This window comes from Clarias gariepinus, chromosome 14, assembly GCF_024256425.1.
Source record: "Clarias gariepinus isolate MV-2021 ecotype Netherlands chromosome 14, CGAR_prim_01v2, whole genome shotgun sequence".
NCBI classification, from domain to species: domain Eukaryota; kingdom Metazoa; phylum Chordata; class Actinopteri; order Siluriformes; family Clariidae; genus Clarias; species Clarias gariepinus.
In genome coordinates this window covers 9,302,581-9,319,417 of record NC_071113.1, presented here as the reverse complement: position 1 = coordinate 9,319,417, position 16,837 = coordinate 9,302,581, and the positions used below count along the sequence as shown (strand labels likewise).

General features: G+C 39.6%; 1 protein-coding gene across 1 annotated transcript in view; it reads right to left on the bottom strand.

The window, feature by feature from the left end:
• LOC128541463 (protein bicaudal C homolog 1-like) overlaps positions 1-16,837 on the bottom strand; it is an 81,901-nt gene that overhangs the window by 50,117 nt on the left and 14,947 nt on the right. Inside the window, exons 2-3 of the mRNA XM_053511890.1 lie at positions 13,587-13,633; positions 1,890-1,959 (exon numbers count right to left, since the gene is read on the bottom strand). Of these exons, the coding sequence (XP_053367865.1) occupies positions 1,890-1,959; positions 13,587-13,633 (117 nt within the window). The remainder of the gene's footprint in view (positions 1-1,889; positions 1,960-13,586; positions 13,634-16,837) is intronic.

Here is a 16,837-nt window from a genome sequence, read left to right as displayed (position 1 = left end):
ACGACCTCCTGCCTGCAGAACGAAAGTGTGTGCGTGCGTGTGTGTGTGTGTGTGCAAACTTGGGTCAGATTTTAGAAAACATTGCAAGTATGAACTGTGGTTGGAAAAACACAACCTATCTTTGCTAACAGATCATCGTTATTGAGTTGGATAACAGCTTAGATGAGAACTGTATTATTTCGAGCACAATAAAGCTACAGTAGTATTATAATGTTCTGAAACAATATCTTAGGCTGAGGGGGTGTAGAATTCAGTCTGGTGCATATTTAGTGAAAAACAATCATAAACTGTCTTTTCAAACAGCCGTGTGGAATGTATGTGCAAGATGTTCTACCTTCGTGATAACCATTGCAAAACGTTTTCAGTATAAAGACAGCCGAAACCGAGATAACACGCGAAGCACTATAGCGAGGTGCCAAGAGGATGCTGGTGCTGTTTACTAAAGACATTTTTTCTCCCTGTAATACTTTGATAAAGTGAAATGTTCTAAATTTGTTTGACATCAGCTGCAAGTAAGGAATGACCCGGAGTGTATGCGCACACACTCCACGGCGTTCACGGTGTTTTCCTTCGAGCTGTGAAACTATTACTAAACCTGACAGTCTGGGAAACCCGTCCATCAATGTGGCTGAATTCTGGCAGGAAAAACAAGACCAAAAATCTGGCTTTGACCAAAAGCCTTTTTTTTTCCCCCTGCTTGTAACATACCTTGACATGTTCCGCAGTCTTTATGTGCAATTTTCACTGCAATTTACTCAATTTCTGGTCGGGTAAAGTTACATAAAAACAACCAGCAGTTCAGGAATGCCTGTAGATCTTAGAACTATAATGTATATATACCATGTCAAACATGTAAATATCAATCTATCCTTAACCACAGTGACCAGAAGCAGCACGGCAGCACAGTTTCCAGATATCTCAACTTTCTGACATTCAGTGCGGCGTTCAAGTCAAACCAAGATCTTCGATTGTGCAGAATACCAGAAAACGGTTATGAGAGTAAAAACTGCCTTTATTTCTCTATATAATTCCCTGCTTCTCTAATGCACTTACCCGAGTGTTTCACATTTAGTGCTTGGATAGAAATTTTCTCAGTTCGCCAAAGACATGATTGGACTGCCTGCTTCACATCTGAAACGCTGGCCTCCCAGGAGCTCCTAATGGGTGGAAATGGCTTGGATCGAGGTCAGTACTGTACAGGGAATGTGTTACTAGTGAGCAGTGGTAAAGTGCTCGCCCTATCATCTGGAGATCGCGAGTTCGATTCCCGGGTGATGCTGTAACCTCTCGCAGCCGGAGGCCTAGAGAGAGCTGGTTGGCTGAGCTCTCTCAGAGGGGAAGGATGAGAGGTACTTTGTGCTCCCACATTAATCACGGCTCTACAGCCAATCAGGGGCGTCTGAGAGATCACGCAAGCGGAAGGAGCGGTTAGCACTGTGCTCCAAGTGTGTTACGCCGCCCCCAACGGTGTGTTTGAAAAAAGTTCGAAAAGATGCGGGCGGCCGGCCGGCGTCGGATGAAACACGTATATAGATTCTTATATATATATAGTCTTTAGGCCCCCAGACTGAGTGGTAGTAGTAGCCTTTATATGGGAGCCCCCTAGTGACAGGGAGGAATTAGACACGGCTAAATTAGGGAGAAAAAAAATGTAAAAAACTAAAAAAATTACTTCCAAACGAGTTCCTGGAACAAATATTCACGGGAACGACTGCACTGGGCTCTGATCCACCTTGTCAAGGATCGTCATTCATGGACGTACGGCCTTTTTTAAATTGTTCGCACCTTTCAAATGTTGTGATTTCATCACAAATCCCAGTTTGACTTGAACGCCCCTCATATACATAGTACACACATACAATCAGTGAAAAATACAGACAGGGTCTTACCTTTCTTAGACTTGGCACCTATTTTCAGTTTCGATGGCCATGCAATCTGAGTATTGGTCTCCTCCATGACCTGTAGGAAAGGCAGCAACAGATATTATATAATATGGATTTATTACATCAACACAGGAATATGCACAGGAATAACAGAACTGCTAGTTAAAAAATATTAACAGTGTATAAAAACCAGGTCACGGCATTTATGCCATTCTCTTACCATTAAATTATTCACTTTTCAATAAAAATCCAGACCATAAATGCATTCCCTGATTGTATGTTAAACAGTTGTCAGGCATGATATGGTTAGAAGATTGAATGTGAAATGAAACAATTGGGAACCATGCCTAAACTATTACACAGATCCATCCACATTGCTAGAACCTCATACAATTTCCGCCAACTGCAAATAGATCTTTCAAATCAGAGTTTCGATTCGAATCCCATCCAACTGGACTCACATGCCCTCCGGAGTGCACGTGTCTAAGAGCGTATTGAAAGTGCTTGGATTATGTTAGGCGGTGTTAAAGTGGAGCTCGGTTTAAAAATCTGCCCTGCTGCACTGGTGGCTTGCCCTTTTCATCCGCTAATAGTGGCAAGAGTGAAAGACACACGTTGTGCTTGGCACACAGCATCGCATTCCAACCACTTGACTTCTGCTATTGGAATTAAAAAGTCAAGAGTGCAGTCACTTAAGAGGTGATTAATAACTAACCACTAACGTCCCATCATGAGAGGAAAAAAAGAATACAATTCTGCATCCCATTGAAGTCCCTGATTCACATATGAAGTCATTACGGTATGTTGAAATGAACAATTTTCCAAAGGGAAAGAAATATTCCAAGCAAGCTTCATCAAATTATAGAAACATAAATGTTTTGCATAAGCTGAAGTTTTTTTCATTCCTGCCAGAGGTAGGTAGTCACCAAAACAGATGACATGCTAATAAATTCTTAGGGCATTTTACACACGTGTCTAGTGCTAGTTCTAGCGTTTTTTTTCGAGAGGAAAAAAAAGAAAGAAAAAAAACATAGCTCTCTTTGTCACGCCAGCTGCCAGGCCTGCAACGCTGTGACTCGGCATCACCCAAGAACACATGTCCAGCTGAAAGAGGGAAACGTCCTCCAATTAAAACAATCTGAGCTGAAACGTTTACAGTAAAAAAAGCCAAACTGTTCAGTTCCTTTCTGGAAACGAGGGATTTATTAGAGGGCGTAGGATAAGAAAAAAAAGAAAGCCCGCTGAATTTTTTCAGCATTACAAATGGACTAGGAAGTCGTCCACGGCAATCAGAAAAGTCGTAAAAGTGGTGGTGTTTATGTCCACCTAGCGGACTTGCGTATTCCGTCACATGTTCATGGAGTGTTCTGTTAACATTCAGACTCTGTTGCACAACTGGATAAGCCAGAATCCAAATTAGAGTACGTGACCCAATCTTTTTTTTTTTTTCCTGCGAAGAGGTGATTTTTACATAACCCTCATTTTCCTTTCCCAGACTTGTAATGTTTTCACGATGAGCCACGGAACTCGACAGATGCCGTCTGACGTCTGGGTTCAAATGGAACAGCCTGGGCCGCCGATGTAATCGCTGTCTGCACTCGTCACGTTGGTGTGATCGATTGGAGTCATGCTTCTGCACATCTTGTATGCTTCATTACGAATTAAGCGTGTAAAGGCCAGGGCTCCCTCGGTGGCAAATTTTGAAACAAATGACTCTGGCTCGGTATCGCACTCTATTGTGAACACTATTCCATGCTGATGTCATTGCTGATTTTGGCAGCGCCGTGCCCGTGTGAGCGGCACTTTCAATCAGACCACACACACTAGAGGAGGACTTATGCAGGCACTGGGTTCTACGTTGTTGGACCACAGAACAAACTTTGATGTATTTTATATTTGGACAATTCAACAAATTTTTATGTTATGAACTACAATTAGACAGTTGTATAATACTGTACACTGTATAATTCATGAATTTAGAAATTGCAATATGACTCTAAGATGGTCAAGAATTAGATGGAGAGCTACAGGGCACATGCACCTCATCACACTACGATAATCAGATTTTGCAAGGAGCTGTAAATTTTCCCACATTGTTATGTTTAAATCTCCAGCTGAGCTATGTGTGAGAACTGACTGCCATGCTAGCTCTTCTCTGGCACCTGCTTCCTGCTCTAGCCCCACTGACAACAGCTGTTCCTGCACCACCCTCGGTTCCTGAACCTGACTCGGTCAGATGCCTAATTCGCACAAACACCTCTTGGCCGTTGTTATGAAACCCATCCATGCAAAAAAAAAAAAAAAACTCCCTGTTTATTGATTCAGCTGAGTCTTTTGGGTGGGCTAACACTTAATATTCTCATCGAATTCAAAGTACACAGGGTGCAGGAACTTGAAGACACTCATGAATCCCGAAGGATGATGTGTTGGTTGGTTCGCCCAGTATGATACGTACACACAAAAAAAAGCCATAGAGGTCCTAAAGGCCTTCTAAAATGACGTGTGAACACACACTGATTAGCCAACATTATAACCAAAACATTAAATCCAATATTGTGTAGCACCCCCCTTGTGCTGCCGGGGCACCTCTGGCCTGGCATGACTCCACAATGCCTGCCGTCTGGCACCGGGACGTTAGCGACAGATCCTCTGGGTGCTGTGGGTTGCGGTGTGTGGCCTCCACGGATCATGGACTTGTTTGTCTGCCGCATTCCATGGATGCTGGGTTGGATTGAGATCTGGGGAATTGAGAGCCCAGATCAACTATCTTGAACTCTTCGTTTGCTAAGCCCCATACATGGCAGGCTTAAATGCCATGAGTGTTCTGATACCTTTCCGCCGTGGCCAGCATTGACATTTGTTATCAATTTGTGTTACATTAGCTATATTGGCGTTATACGGGACGCGCTGGCCTTTGGTCCCCATAGGCATAAGATGAGCCTTGGGTGGCTATGATCCTGTCATTAGTTTACTGGTGTGTAATTTATAATCGCTGTTATTCAATTCACCTGGCAGTGGTGCTAGTGTTGGGGCTGCCATAGAAGTCTTAAATATAAACCAGATGTAAAATCAAATACAAACCAGATATAAAATCAGCATCTGGTGTCTTTTCTTAAACAGCATTTGAAGTATATTCTGAAATCTGAACTTATCATACACTTCTGACGCAATTATTTTCACCATCCTGACCTTTTTTGGGGGGGAGGGGGGGAAGGAATTTCCCCCCGATTTTCTTCCTAATTTAGTCGTGTCCAATTCCTCCCTGTCACTAGGTGGCTCCCACATTAAGGCTACTACTACCACTCAGTCGGAAGGCCCGAAGACTATCTATATATGCGTTTCCTCTGAACCGCGTGGCGCCAGCCGAATGCATCTGCTCGCTCACGCACCGTTGGGGGTGGCGTAACACACTCAGAGGACAGCGCTATCCGCTCCTTCTGCTTGCTCGAGACCACAGACGCCCCTGATTGGCTGTAGAGCCGTGATTAATGTGGGAGCATTAAGTACCTCTCATCCCTCCCCTCCCAGAGAGCTCGGGCCAATCAGCTCTCTCTAGGTTGCAGCATCACCCGGGAATTAAAATGCAATCTCCGGATGATATGGCGAGCACTTTACCACTGCACCAGTTTAAGGTCTTTTTTTCCATCCGTTCAAAGTTTGTTGACTCATAACCTGGTTCGATCCTGGTCTGTCTGCAGTTTCCCATGTCCTCTCTGTGAGCAAGTAGGTTTCTTCTACATTCCAAAGATGAATGAATAATTGATTCATCTAAAGACATGAGCCTTTTTTTTAAGTTTCTTTCTGAGTAATCATACAGTGGTAGCAAAACCAGCCTACTCAGTGTTTGTAACCCATATGGCTGAAATTATTCTAATCTGCATGACTTTGGACTATGGGAGGAAACCGGAGAACCCGGAAGAAACCTACCAAGCGCGGGAAGAACATGCAAACTCTATGCACACAGACCCGAGGCGGGTATCGAACCCTCATCCCTGTGACAATGCTAAGCACTAAGCCGCATGCAATCCAGCAGCGGCTTTCCTAATATGGAAAACTCAGGTGTTCCATGCAAACAGCGATGTACACGGTGGTGATCTGATCATTGGCTGGATCTTTTCTTTAGGGAGATTCTACAGAAAAAGACCTAAAAAGCCTAAAATCCTTAAAGTAAACCTAAACCTAAGTTTGAGTCCTCATGATTTAGCAGCACATTCCTTCCTATTTTTAGCCCTATGTACTGCCCTTTTTTTTTTTTTCATTCAGTCGGCTTTCAGCTGAGGGGGGTGGGGTCGGGGTTGGAGTGTGAGTTGTAAATGAGAGATGACCTACCCTCCACTCTGCATTTCCTCTGTTAAAAAAAAGCAGACATGACTCTGTTTTTAGATTAAAGCACAAGTCCTTAACCCTGAACATGACCTTTATATTTCACCCAGGTACTGTGTAGAGTACAGCTTAACTGTGAGCGATGAAGCATATGATTACGGCATCATAAACAGTTGGGCCAAGTTGAGTTAATAAACAAGCTTCTCATAATCAAAGTTTGCATGGGATTATAAATAATATTCAGACCACACACATGCAATTAGACAGATATACACCCTGGTCTGAGACTTAAGGGAAAAAAAAGGAAGAAGAAAAAAACTTGCCCCTGTTGTTTCAGGATAAGCATGCGTCAGAAAAAAAAGGACAAAAACAAATCCATGCCAAGGAGAACACTTCATCACCGAGCTCAGCGGAAAGAAGGCAGACAGACAGTGAGCAAGGCCGTGAGGAGTCATCTGTTCGTAGGCGTGAGGAGTGGCCTGGCCCACATCACAGGCCAGCATGACCACTGTTTCCATAGTATCCCTGTCCCAGGGAGAAGTGTGTTTTTAAATTGGCATGAACTCTGAGTACATGCAGAGAGCCAGGAGTCTTAACCATCACTGAGGAACTTACCTCACAGCCTGTGTACTCAGTCCAGCGAGTGGAAGAGTGTGTGATGGGACAGAACCCATCGCCAGATCGCTGTTTCCATGCGCACACGTTTGGTAGAACGGCACGGATCATGTCCACATTTTCCTTTTTAGTTGGCGCACAGGATAAGTCAAGTTCCATATTCTCTGATATCACTTTTTTAATGGAAGTTTTATTGGTAGTAGGTGTGTTTACTAAGCTGGGATTTTTGGAAAAACCCATGGCTAAGTGAACCAAGGTTAAGAAAGCCAACAATTCTCAGGCAAGGTACTGTGTAAAAAAGAAAAAAACAGATGAGAAATCAATACAGAATTCCACAGGGAATGAGTACGAAAGGGGCTTTGAATTTTTAGGATTTCATATCCATTCCAAGGCCAGATGCAAATGAAAAAGTGAAATTAATAACAGAAACACAGCACAATGTCAGCCTTTGTGCTAACAGGAGGAGGGTGTTTATTTGAACTGAAAAAGGAAGTCAGGATTCTTTTGCTACCATTAGGTTCACAGAGCTGTCAATTATAATATATCTATTAGAATTGATCTTAAACATGCTTTGAATATGCAGTGGAACAAGAGGAATAATAAATCCTTTATTGAAAATGGAAAAGAAAAATATGACATAAAAACACCTCTGCTCAGAGGAGTTCATCCACGAAAATCAGTAAGGAGGGCAGTAAAGAAATAACTCTGATCGAGCTAGAGAGATTCATAGCTCATAGGAGAGAAGCTGTTTGAAGGACAACCACTGACTGGCCAGACAACCCGCAAAGTTGGGCTTCATAAGAAAGTGGTAAGGAGACAAAAAAAAAGCCAAGTGAAAGCCCAGTTAGACCAAATTAACCTTGAAAGCGGCATCGCCACAGTGAAGCATGGTGGCGTCAGCATCATGGTTTTTTTTTATGCTTTGTATCAGCAGGGACTAGGAAACTGGTCATGGATCAGGCAAGAGGGATGGATAGAACCAATACAGGGACATCCTAGAATGAAGTCCGTTCTAGTCTGCATAGTCCTAAGACTAGGGTGGAGGTTTTACCTTCCAACAGGACTTTGAATGTTAACTTGCTGCTGAGGTCAATCCATTAAAACCTGCTGTTAATCAATAGACTTCAACCAGTATGACTTGTTTCAAAAGAAATTTTTAAAACAAAGAACAAGATATAAATATACCAATATATTCCAGAAGACAGCTGTACATGGTAAGGCAAAGTTGAGTCTACTAAGTATTAAAACAACACATTTCTGCTTTTTATTTAAGGCATTGTTCGGATTTCTAGCCCAAATGTGATTTTTGCCACATCCAAATTTGAAATCAGTTAGGAATCAGATTGCTGATTTTTGCAAATCCAGTTTGAACCACATCCTGAGGTAAAATCAGATTCTAATTGGACTCCTAAAGATGTGTCTCAGGCTGGATTCCTTGGCCACCAGAATCGGAACTGTTCATTACGTCACTCGCAATGTGATGCACCAGTCCACATGGTTATGTGGTATAGACATGGATCCACTATTAAAAAATGAACAGGAAGATGATGGAAGAAAAGAAGATGGAAATACTGTGGTTAGGCCAGCTGCTCTTCCTAAAAACACGGTTATTCTTGCATCACGGAAAATTCAAGGGCGCGGCTTTTGCATACTTAGCAGTAATACGGCCAAAAGGAGAAAAAAGTCCCTCCGGCTAGCCTAACTGCTGTATGGAAATGGAGAACAACAGTCCCTGGACAGAAGACAAAGTGAAATGTCTGATAGCCCTATGTGGGGTGCATTAGTACAGGCAAAGGTAGAGGGAATATACAGAAATTGGGCGATTTATGAGGAAATACACTGCAGGAGATTCTCCGGCATCGTTACCAGAGAAACCAATGCAGAATGGTTGATAGTATGTCAAAACTGGGCTGCCAGTCGGAACAGAGCCAAATCCGATCTGATTGCTTTCAAATAACAGTGTGGACAATCAGTTCAAATAGAGCCTGTATTGACGTAAAAAATTGCTCCTAAGTGTCCAGAAATTCTCAAAGTAACGCAATTGTGGTCCTACTTTTATAAGTAGGAGTAAGAGCAATTAATCAACATTCTTAAAATAAGAAATCACAAAACCAACAAAATGTAGGAGACCTCCGGAGGTGTCTTAACTGGTTAGGTGATGAAAGGAAATTGCATTCAGGCAGAGGAGAGACGTTTTGGTAAGACTGAGTGACATGGCGCTCATAAAAAAAAAAAGTCCAAAAATGGAATACTTTTTTTGTTTGCAATATGCAACTGGTCTATTAAAGAACATTTTTTAGTAACAGCGAAAAGGCAGCTTTAAAACAGTGATGATTTGGGTTTGGCACAGCCGGTAGTGTCGGAAATAATCTGGTATGCGGCAAAATATACAGTACTGAAACTCATGCATCTCAGACACGCATGTGCGTTTGTCAACGGGGACAAAGCTCCAGAGACACGTGTTTCCAGTAGTGAAAAGTTGTGCAGTTGGTTGTTGGAAATGGGTCTCTCGTCAGGGAAAAAAGTGTTCAAAGCTCATACGGAAGTTGTCGTGTTTGAGAAAAGGTGGCAGAACACATTCCTTCCCATACCTATTCCATTCCCCCAATCTTACACCACCTGATGCCTACTTGTGGAAATTACACGAGAAAACGCAAGGAGTCTGCAGCAATCCTTTGTTCCAGGAAATGCGAGTTGAAAATGTGTCTGAACGACATGAACACTGTCTACAGCACGGCGGTACACACACTCTTTGAACACTTATATTACGCATACTGTGGTAAATCAACACACTAATAGTGTGTATGTCAGTTTCTTTCAGGGAAAATAAACTCACAGATGTACAAACAAGGTAATATTGTTCATCTTTTAATTTCAGTACTGTATATTTTGGCAGAATTGAAGAAAAATTCTTAAAATAAATATAAATATATATTTATCCTTTGATCCTCTCTCCAGTTTCACTTTCTTTTTGAAATAATTTTGATCAGATTATAACAGTCCTTACACAGCTCTATTATAGGGACTTAAAATAGTTTATTAATGATTATTGCAGTCTGATGAGTATAATGTCATGCAGGAGAGTCATGCATTTATAAGGTTTGTGTATGTGCATAAAGCTTTCACACAACTGCTGCTGATTTCACCATTTCGCTTTTTCTCCATTGAAAACCACAATAACCTGTCAAAACTATAACACCCACTATAATGTGAAACCTATTTTGCGTCTCTCAATGTTGTAAACATTGATGTCACATGCTTTCCTAGGAGGAGTCCTACTCCTTGCTGAAAGTAAGAGTAGGAAGTTTCTTAAACAATTTTAAGTGCGATTCTGAGATTCTTAGTAAACATGGGCCCAGATTTGTCAAACAAATCAGATTTGCCTGCAGTCTGAACAACCCTCTTTAATGTTTAATCATTTTTATATATTAAAAATTTTAAAGTTTGGTCAATTTTTTTGCAAGTTTATTTGAATTCCAGTTTCCGATGTGCAAAAAGTGAAAAACTTCAAGAGTTCAAGAGTTGTGAATACTGATGCAAGTCACTATTTTCTGTGATTTCTATGATTTTAGCATTTGAGTGTACAGCTGGTTGTTATTATAATAAAAAGTCGAAATCCGGAAGAAATTTAACATTTACTCCAACCACAGTCTGCTTTAAAGCAAAACATCTACCCATTGTGTTGAGGCTTTCTGTCAGACTCATGTTACTATCCCCATCTAGTTAGGAACTCATGTTAAATGCTAGTCCGAGTATACTGCAGTATTTACGAACATGCTCTCACATTGTGCCCAATGAAAAGTGCTAATAGAGCCGTTATGTTCCAGGACTCACACACCTGCTTCTCATTACCTCCAGAACTAGTCCCGCTACAAATAATTCTCTGTTTACAATCTGTCTTCACTCGATACACAATTGTGGGTTTTGGAGGGACTCAGGAAGAGAGGAATGCTGAAGTGCAGCCGCCACACAAGTTCGTTCCGTCTCAGGATAAGAAATGAGTCAACCGGCAATAGCGATGGTCAGAAAACTGTACTGGGTTCTTGGCAGGAAGGGAAGATACACTGAAAGTCCCTTATCTATAAGTGGGGTATTGGATGTCTGGCTAAAGTCTCAGTCCAGGAAAAAGAGTAAAAAAAAACCTTTTTTTTTTTATATATGCATTAAATATAAGATGAAGCAGCTGAAGTAAAGCTTAAATAAACATGAACAAGTCTTGACAGAAGATCCACAAGCTCAATCAGTCACATTTAATTCTAACAATAACAATATCTTTACTGCTACATTTGTCCTCCTGAGCTCCAGGGAAAGAGCTGATAAAAACCATACATCACGCTGCAGTAGTCTGCTAACACCCACCGCCTTCAACTGGAAATCCTCAGACAGTAACAAGAGCCACAGTATTCGTCCATACTAGAAAGAATGGTGAGAATTCCTAATGTTGAGTCTCAGTTGGAGAACTGATTCCAGCTCTCAGGATGAGTGTAAACATCCATGGAGACTGAACGTACCATTGTGCTCAACCGCAAAGCTGAGACCGCGACAGACGGGAACTCGCTGCTGAGAGTGAAAACATCCCGGAGCTCTGACAGGGGTTGACAAGTGACATGCAGATCACTCACAGAGTAACACCTTACTACGTCCTGTGTGACTGATCTGCATGTCAAAAGACAGATGACAGTCAGGTTAAATTAGAAGTCCAATTCTGGAATTTTGTGAGATCACCTTTATTGTGATTTTAAGGTCAGGTAAAGATTTATGTCTTCTACACATTTTTTAAATAGAATTTGTTAGATTTTCTTTTCTTTTCTATGTAAGATATATTTGACCTTCAAAACTTGAGATTTGGAATTTATACTTATATATTGACCAAACAGTCCATCACAATAATAATAAAAATAATAATAATAATAATAATATTAAAAATAATAATAATAAAAAAAAACTTTTCATTTAAAATTGAAATAAAATCTAAAAAAATAAAAATGTATATAGAATCTGTGTATATATATCATGACATCAGATTCACAATTGAGTTAAAAATTGAGTCGACACCTTGGTATTGTGATAGCATTTCTTTATAAAGTTAATTCCCATCATATAAATCTATCTATATATACGTTTCCTAATTTAATATACATCATTACATGTAAAGTGAAATATATATATATATTTTTTATTTTAATGAGCTGTAAGTCATATTCATCCAAATAAATTTTTTAAAAATATTTAAACATTTTACTTTAGCTTCAACGAGCCTAGAATATATAAAAGTTTTACTTTTTAATTAAATAGAATATATTTTAAGTAATTTAAATGAAATTATAGAGACTATTTATGGCTAGAGAGATGGATATAAAGATAAATAGACAGACTTTTGACATTTCAAAAGTTAGTACCCTTCTATTAATTCTATTTGTTTTTGTGTAAAAAAATATATATAAAAATTTATGATCATAGCAGATCTTAGTATTAGACAAACAACAACATCTTTAACTTTTTTTCACTGTGCAAATATTAATTTAACAAAAACAAGAGAAAAAGACAAGAGCTAAAGCAATGTTGTAAAGAAGAAGAATGGACTAAAAAGATGTCACGTACAGTACAGTAGGTAACGGTTATTTCCAGTTATTGCAGCTAATGGCAGAACTCCAAACTACTCAATCATGGACATTTTTTTTTTTATTATTTTTATATTTTGTGTGTGTGTATAAATAGATAGATGGATAGATAAATAGATAGATAGATAGATACCCTCATATGCTTTAAAACAATTTATGAATGAAAACAGAAGCTAATAGCTTGTTTTTTTTAATATGCTACTATTTTCGCTCCATGATAATTCCAGTGTATAATGTGTAACAAAAGGGTTACTGTCTTTAATGTAGCCTAAACCCTTTTAATAGTTTTTAAAATATCTTTTGTGGGGGACCCAGTACAGATCTGTCATTTCTGAAAACACAGGCTCTTTCCTCTCCATCGAATCCTGTACTTCTAACTTGGCTGACGACTTGGTAAATGATTATTTAAAAAAGCCAGCACTGGAATTCCTGAAGCTCTGGCTGCTACTATCTGAAGCGGTTTGAGGTCCAGGCCACAACAGTCTATCCTCTAAAACAGGCTCCTTCAGCTTCGTGCGTTTATTTTCCCACACCTTTCAGGTTATACAAACCTTTTAGCCTTTAGTGTGAGCGGGATTCTTTAGTGAATCAGAGCCACGGCATGCTGGAGAGTGTATTTATTTTGAAGGCGTTACTCCGTTCTGCCTGTAAAGTAGCCAGGTCTTCTACAGGAGTGGGCCACCTGCCGTGGTCTCACTCAGGTCCTGGCTTGCATTTCTCACCCCTGGGCCATCTGGCGAGTCACACACATTCACGATTCTGTGTTTATCCATGCTGTGCTCTGCTCAAAAGCCTGCAACCATTTCCCCTATAAAAGGTATCGAAACAGGTCAAATGTGCTTGTCTTGGCTTTGGCAACACAGGGATTCAAGTGCACCTCAGCAAAAACGGTTGTGTTATCATTCACCAACTGGACAGGGTACGTAAAAGTCATTAATCAACAGAGCAGCAACACTCCTTGGCATTTCGGGCAATCAGGGACATTTTACTATTCTGAAACTTTCACGCAACCAGGGCAACAGGGCACACTTGAGCCACACATGTCCGTATGTCATTTGCTTTCTACACAACTGTGCAGGCAATGTGATTTCGACCTATTTTATACCACCGCACGGGCCTGCCAAAGCTATGTGGTTTTCCTTACCTTCTGAAAGAAATCCTCACCTCCGTTCACCCTCCCTTCAGCGGCAGCTGTGGAAAAGAAAGGAACAGTTTAGAAAGAATAAAACATCAGGCCTCACTTATAAATATGAATATGTGTATGAAAAAAAAACTAAAAATCAGCAAGTAACCGTAACACATTTTACCACATTGGAAAAATCAGTGTCATTAACATTCAAGCAGGTAGCGTGCATGAGCCAATTTCCTGCTTATCGGCAAAAAGATGTGTTTGCAGGAAATGTGTGGGCTTGCATTAAGTTAGGGCTCATACAGGGCCTGTGTTCGCTGCACAGCTGGGTAGGTCCAATATCGAGTAGATTTAATATGGAGGGAAATTCCATGCTCCACTTCTTCAGAGGCGTGTAGCTCAAACACCAAAGATATCAGTATTTTATAAGATTATATTAACAAATATGAACCTCCAGACATGGAAGTGTTAACCTACAGTGAGTGTGCTTTAAAATAATCCATCCAATATGTACATGGAGCTTTAAATGGTGCGGACCGAAACGTTTTAACAATAATCAACACATATTGTTCAGTATGCTGAAAGAAAACGTGGACCCTCATAACTACTGTATATATCACATGACAAATAAAACATGATCACTGGTAATAATGACCCAGGTTGAAAACATAAAAGACAAAAACTGGCATGATCTTGAGTTCATTTGGTGATGGAAATCCTGTTGCCACAAGCCTAGAAAAGCCAGACAAATCCTCAGGGCGTATTTATATCTTCGGAAATACAGGGGTGTCTGTAGATTCACAACAAACCGCACAAACTAGCACTGCAGGATATACGTCTATGAAACGAAATAAATTACAACACATCCTAACCTGTGTAAAATGCTGTGCATGAGAAACACGACATATAAACAAGGTGATCGATCAAACCACGTTCTGATATTTATGATAATAAAGAAACTAAAGAAGAAAGTGTTCAGGATTTAATGTCAACATACTGTATCTGACCAGGCTGTAGTCAATAATGTCCAAAGATAAATGAGCACATGTTTGAACCATTAACTCAGAAAGGGACTCAGGATATAAATCATATCTGTCTCTAACAAAAACACTACATGCTAATCTATTTTCAGGCTAACTTCTTGTAAAAACTGTACTAACATGAATATTACCATATGAAAATATCAGGTCCACACATCTACATATCATATTTTCCAGACTATAAGGTGTGGTCTATTTGGCCACTAGCCTATATACAGAGACGGGTGATGAATTAAAAGAAAACCTACTGGATGTTATACTGCAGGAGTCATTTATTTTGCCTGCTATGGCTTACACTTGGAGTTACAGTGTAGCGGCATTACACTACATTAATACAAAGTTCCCCTGATCACCTTTACGATATGATAAAAGATTTCTATAATGCCCAGATCCATAGGGCACAATGGCACACTGCATGGTTTAATGCGGATAACACTATGACCTCAATCCTATTGAACACCTATTAAGGATTTTTTTTTATTCCAACTGAGGAAATTTATTTTGGTATATTCTTCAGTCTACTGTACAGTGGTACCATGGCATCCGAATTTAATCCGTTCCGGGGTCGATATCTTAAGGCGAAATTTCATACTATAAAACGCATTTTCTTATAGGAAATAGTGTAAATGCATATCATCTGTTCCAGCCACTCAAAGAATATTACTAATCATATTTTTGCATATAAAAAACATTTAGAAAAGACATGTAAATTAAGAAATAAACAGACATTAAACCTCACTTAACCTTAATTTATAATCCCTCCTGACACAAAAATAAAATTGGCTTTCTTTTCTTTTTTGCTGCCGTACTTGATAACAGTCTTGGGACGCATTGTGCTATTTCTTAACTAAATCTTGCACAAAAAACAAAAAAAGAATAAAAAATGCAAACTCACTTCACTGGTGTGAGTAAGTTTTGAACAGCTCCTGATTGTGCACGCAACTTAGCCGGCGCTGGGTTTGGTTGCGTATATGGCAAAACTGCTTATTAGGCTGAGTCAAATTTCTTTTTTTAAGATGGGGCCAATTCGTATGCCAAGGTACGGCTGTAAACATTTTCAAAATCTATTACAAGATGCAATGAAACTGATCTAGTAGTCTAATGTTTTAATTACACACTGCACACTGTTTTTGTTTTAATATGTCTCACACACACACATATATACAGTATATATGTATATTATATATATATATATATATATATATACAGAGAGAGAGAGAGATTAATATAAGTTGCTTAGGAAACATTCCCAAGTAGTGCTGCACTACTAAATCAGCCTTAAATCAGTATCATGATTAATTGAACATTTGTCTCAACTATGATTCTTGAATGATTGGTTTGTTTGTTTTTGCCCTCATAATTCACTAATAACTTTGCATTGTAAATAAGCTTAAATGTTAAAGCTGGAATTTTATATCCTTCGCAATGTAGTAGAAATGGCATCAGTTATTTCTTTCCATCATCTTGAATCCTCTTCGTATTGTGTATTGTGAGGTTAGATATGCTTTGTGACACTTGTTGCAGGGAGCTTGTCAGCCTCTCTCGTTTATTGAGCCAGGCACTAGTCCTATGCGGTAATGTGATTGTGCGCCGAGTATTGAAACAGATTACTTTTGGTTGCTGCGACTGTTTTTCATTTGACTTCTTTTCGTTCAGCATCTTCACTAAAGCCAAATGTGTCCAAACGACAGACATGGCATATTTTCTTTGGCACAAATTAGGTAGTATGTTTTTAAGGGGACAGTACATGAACACATACCATGAGGAAAGTTTTAACTGAATTAAAAAAATAATAATAATAACAACAATGTTAGATTGTTGATTTTGATTATTTTTTGATTAATTGCTCAGCCCTACTTCTGAGTGTGTTATTCCATTCCCAATGCTGCGTGGCCAGCAGTTCTAAAAAATGCTTTCTCCAAGGGACGTAATGCTAGCCGAGTGCATGTTTTCAAACTACTACGAATAAATTAGGGAGAAAATCTGGGGGGAAAATGTTATTATCTAATCGCAAAATTTTTTACAGGTAATAACCTGTACGCATAGACAAAATTGATGTTGAGTTTTTCCCTAAAATGCACTGAACTTGACCTTTACACGTTAAAACTGTCCAATCAGTCGACTCATTCATCAGTGTGTTGCTTGTTCTGAATTTGTGGCGTGTAAAGCTTTTTCTGTTTTCGAAAAGCAATCTTCTTATTTTGGAAGAGGGAAGAAATTTAGTTG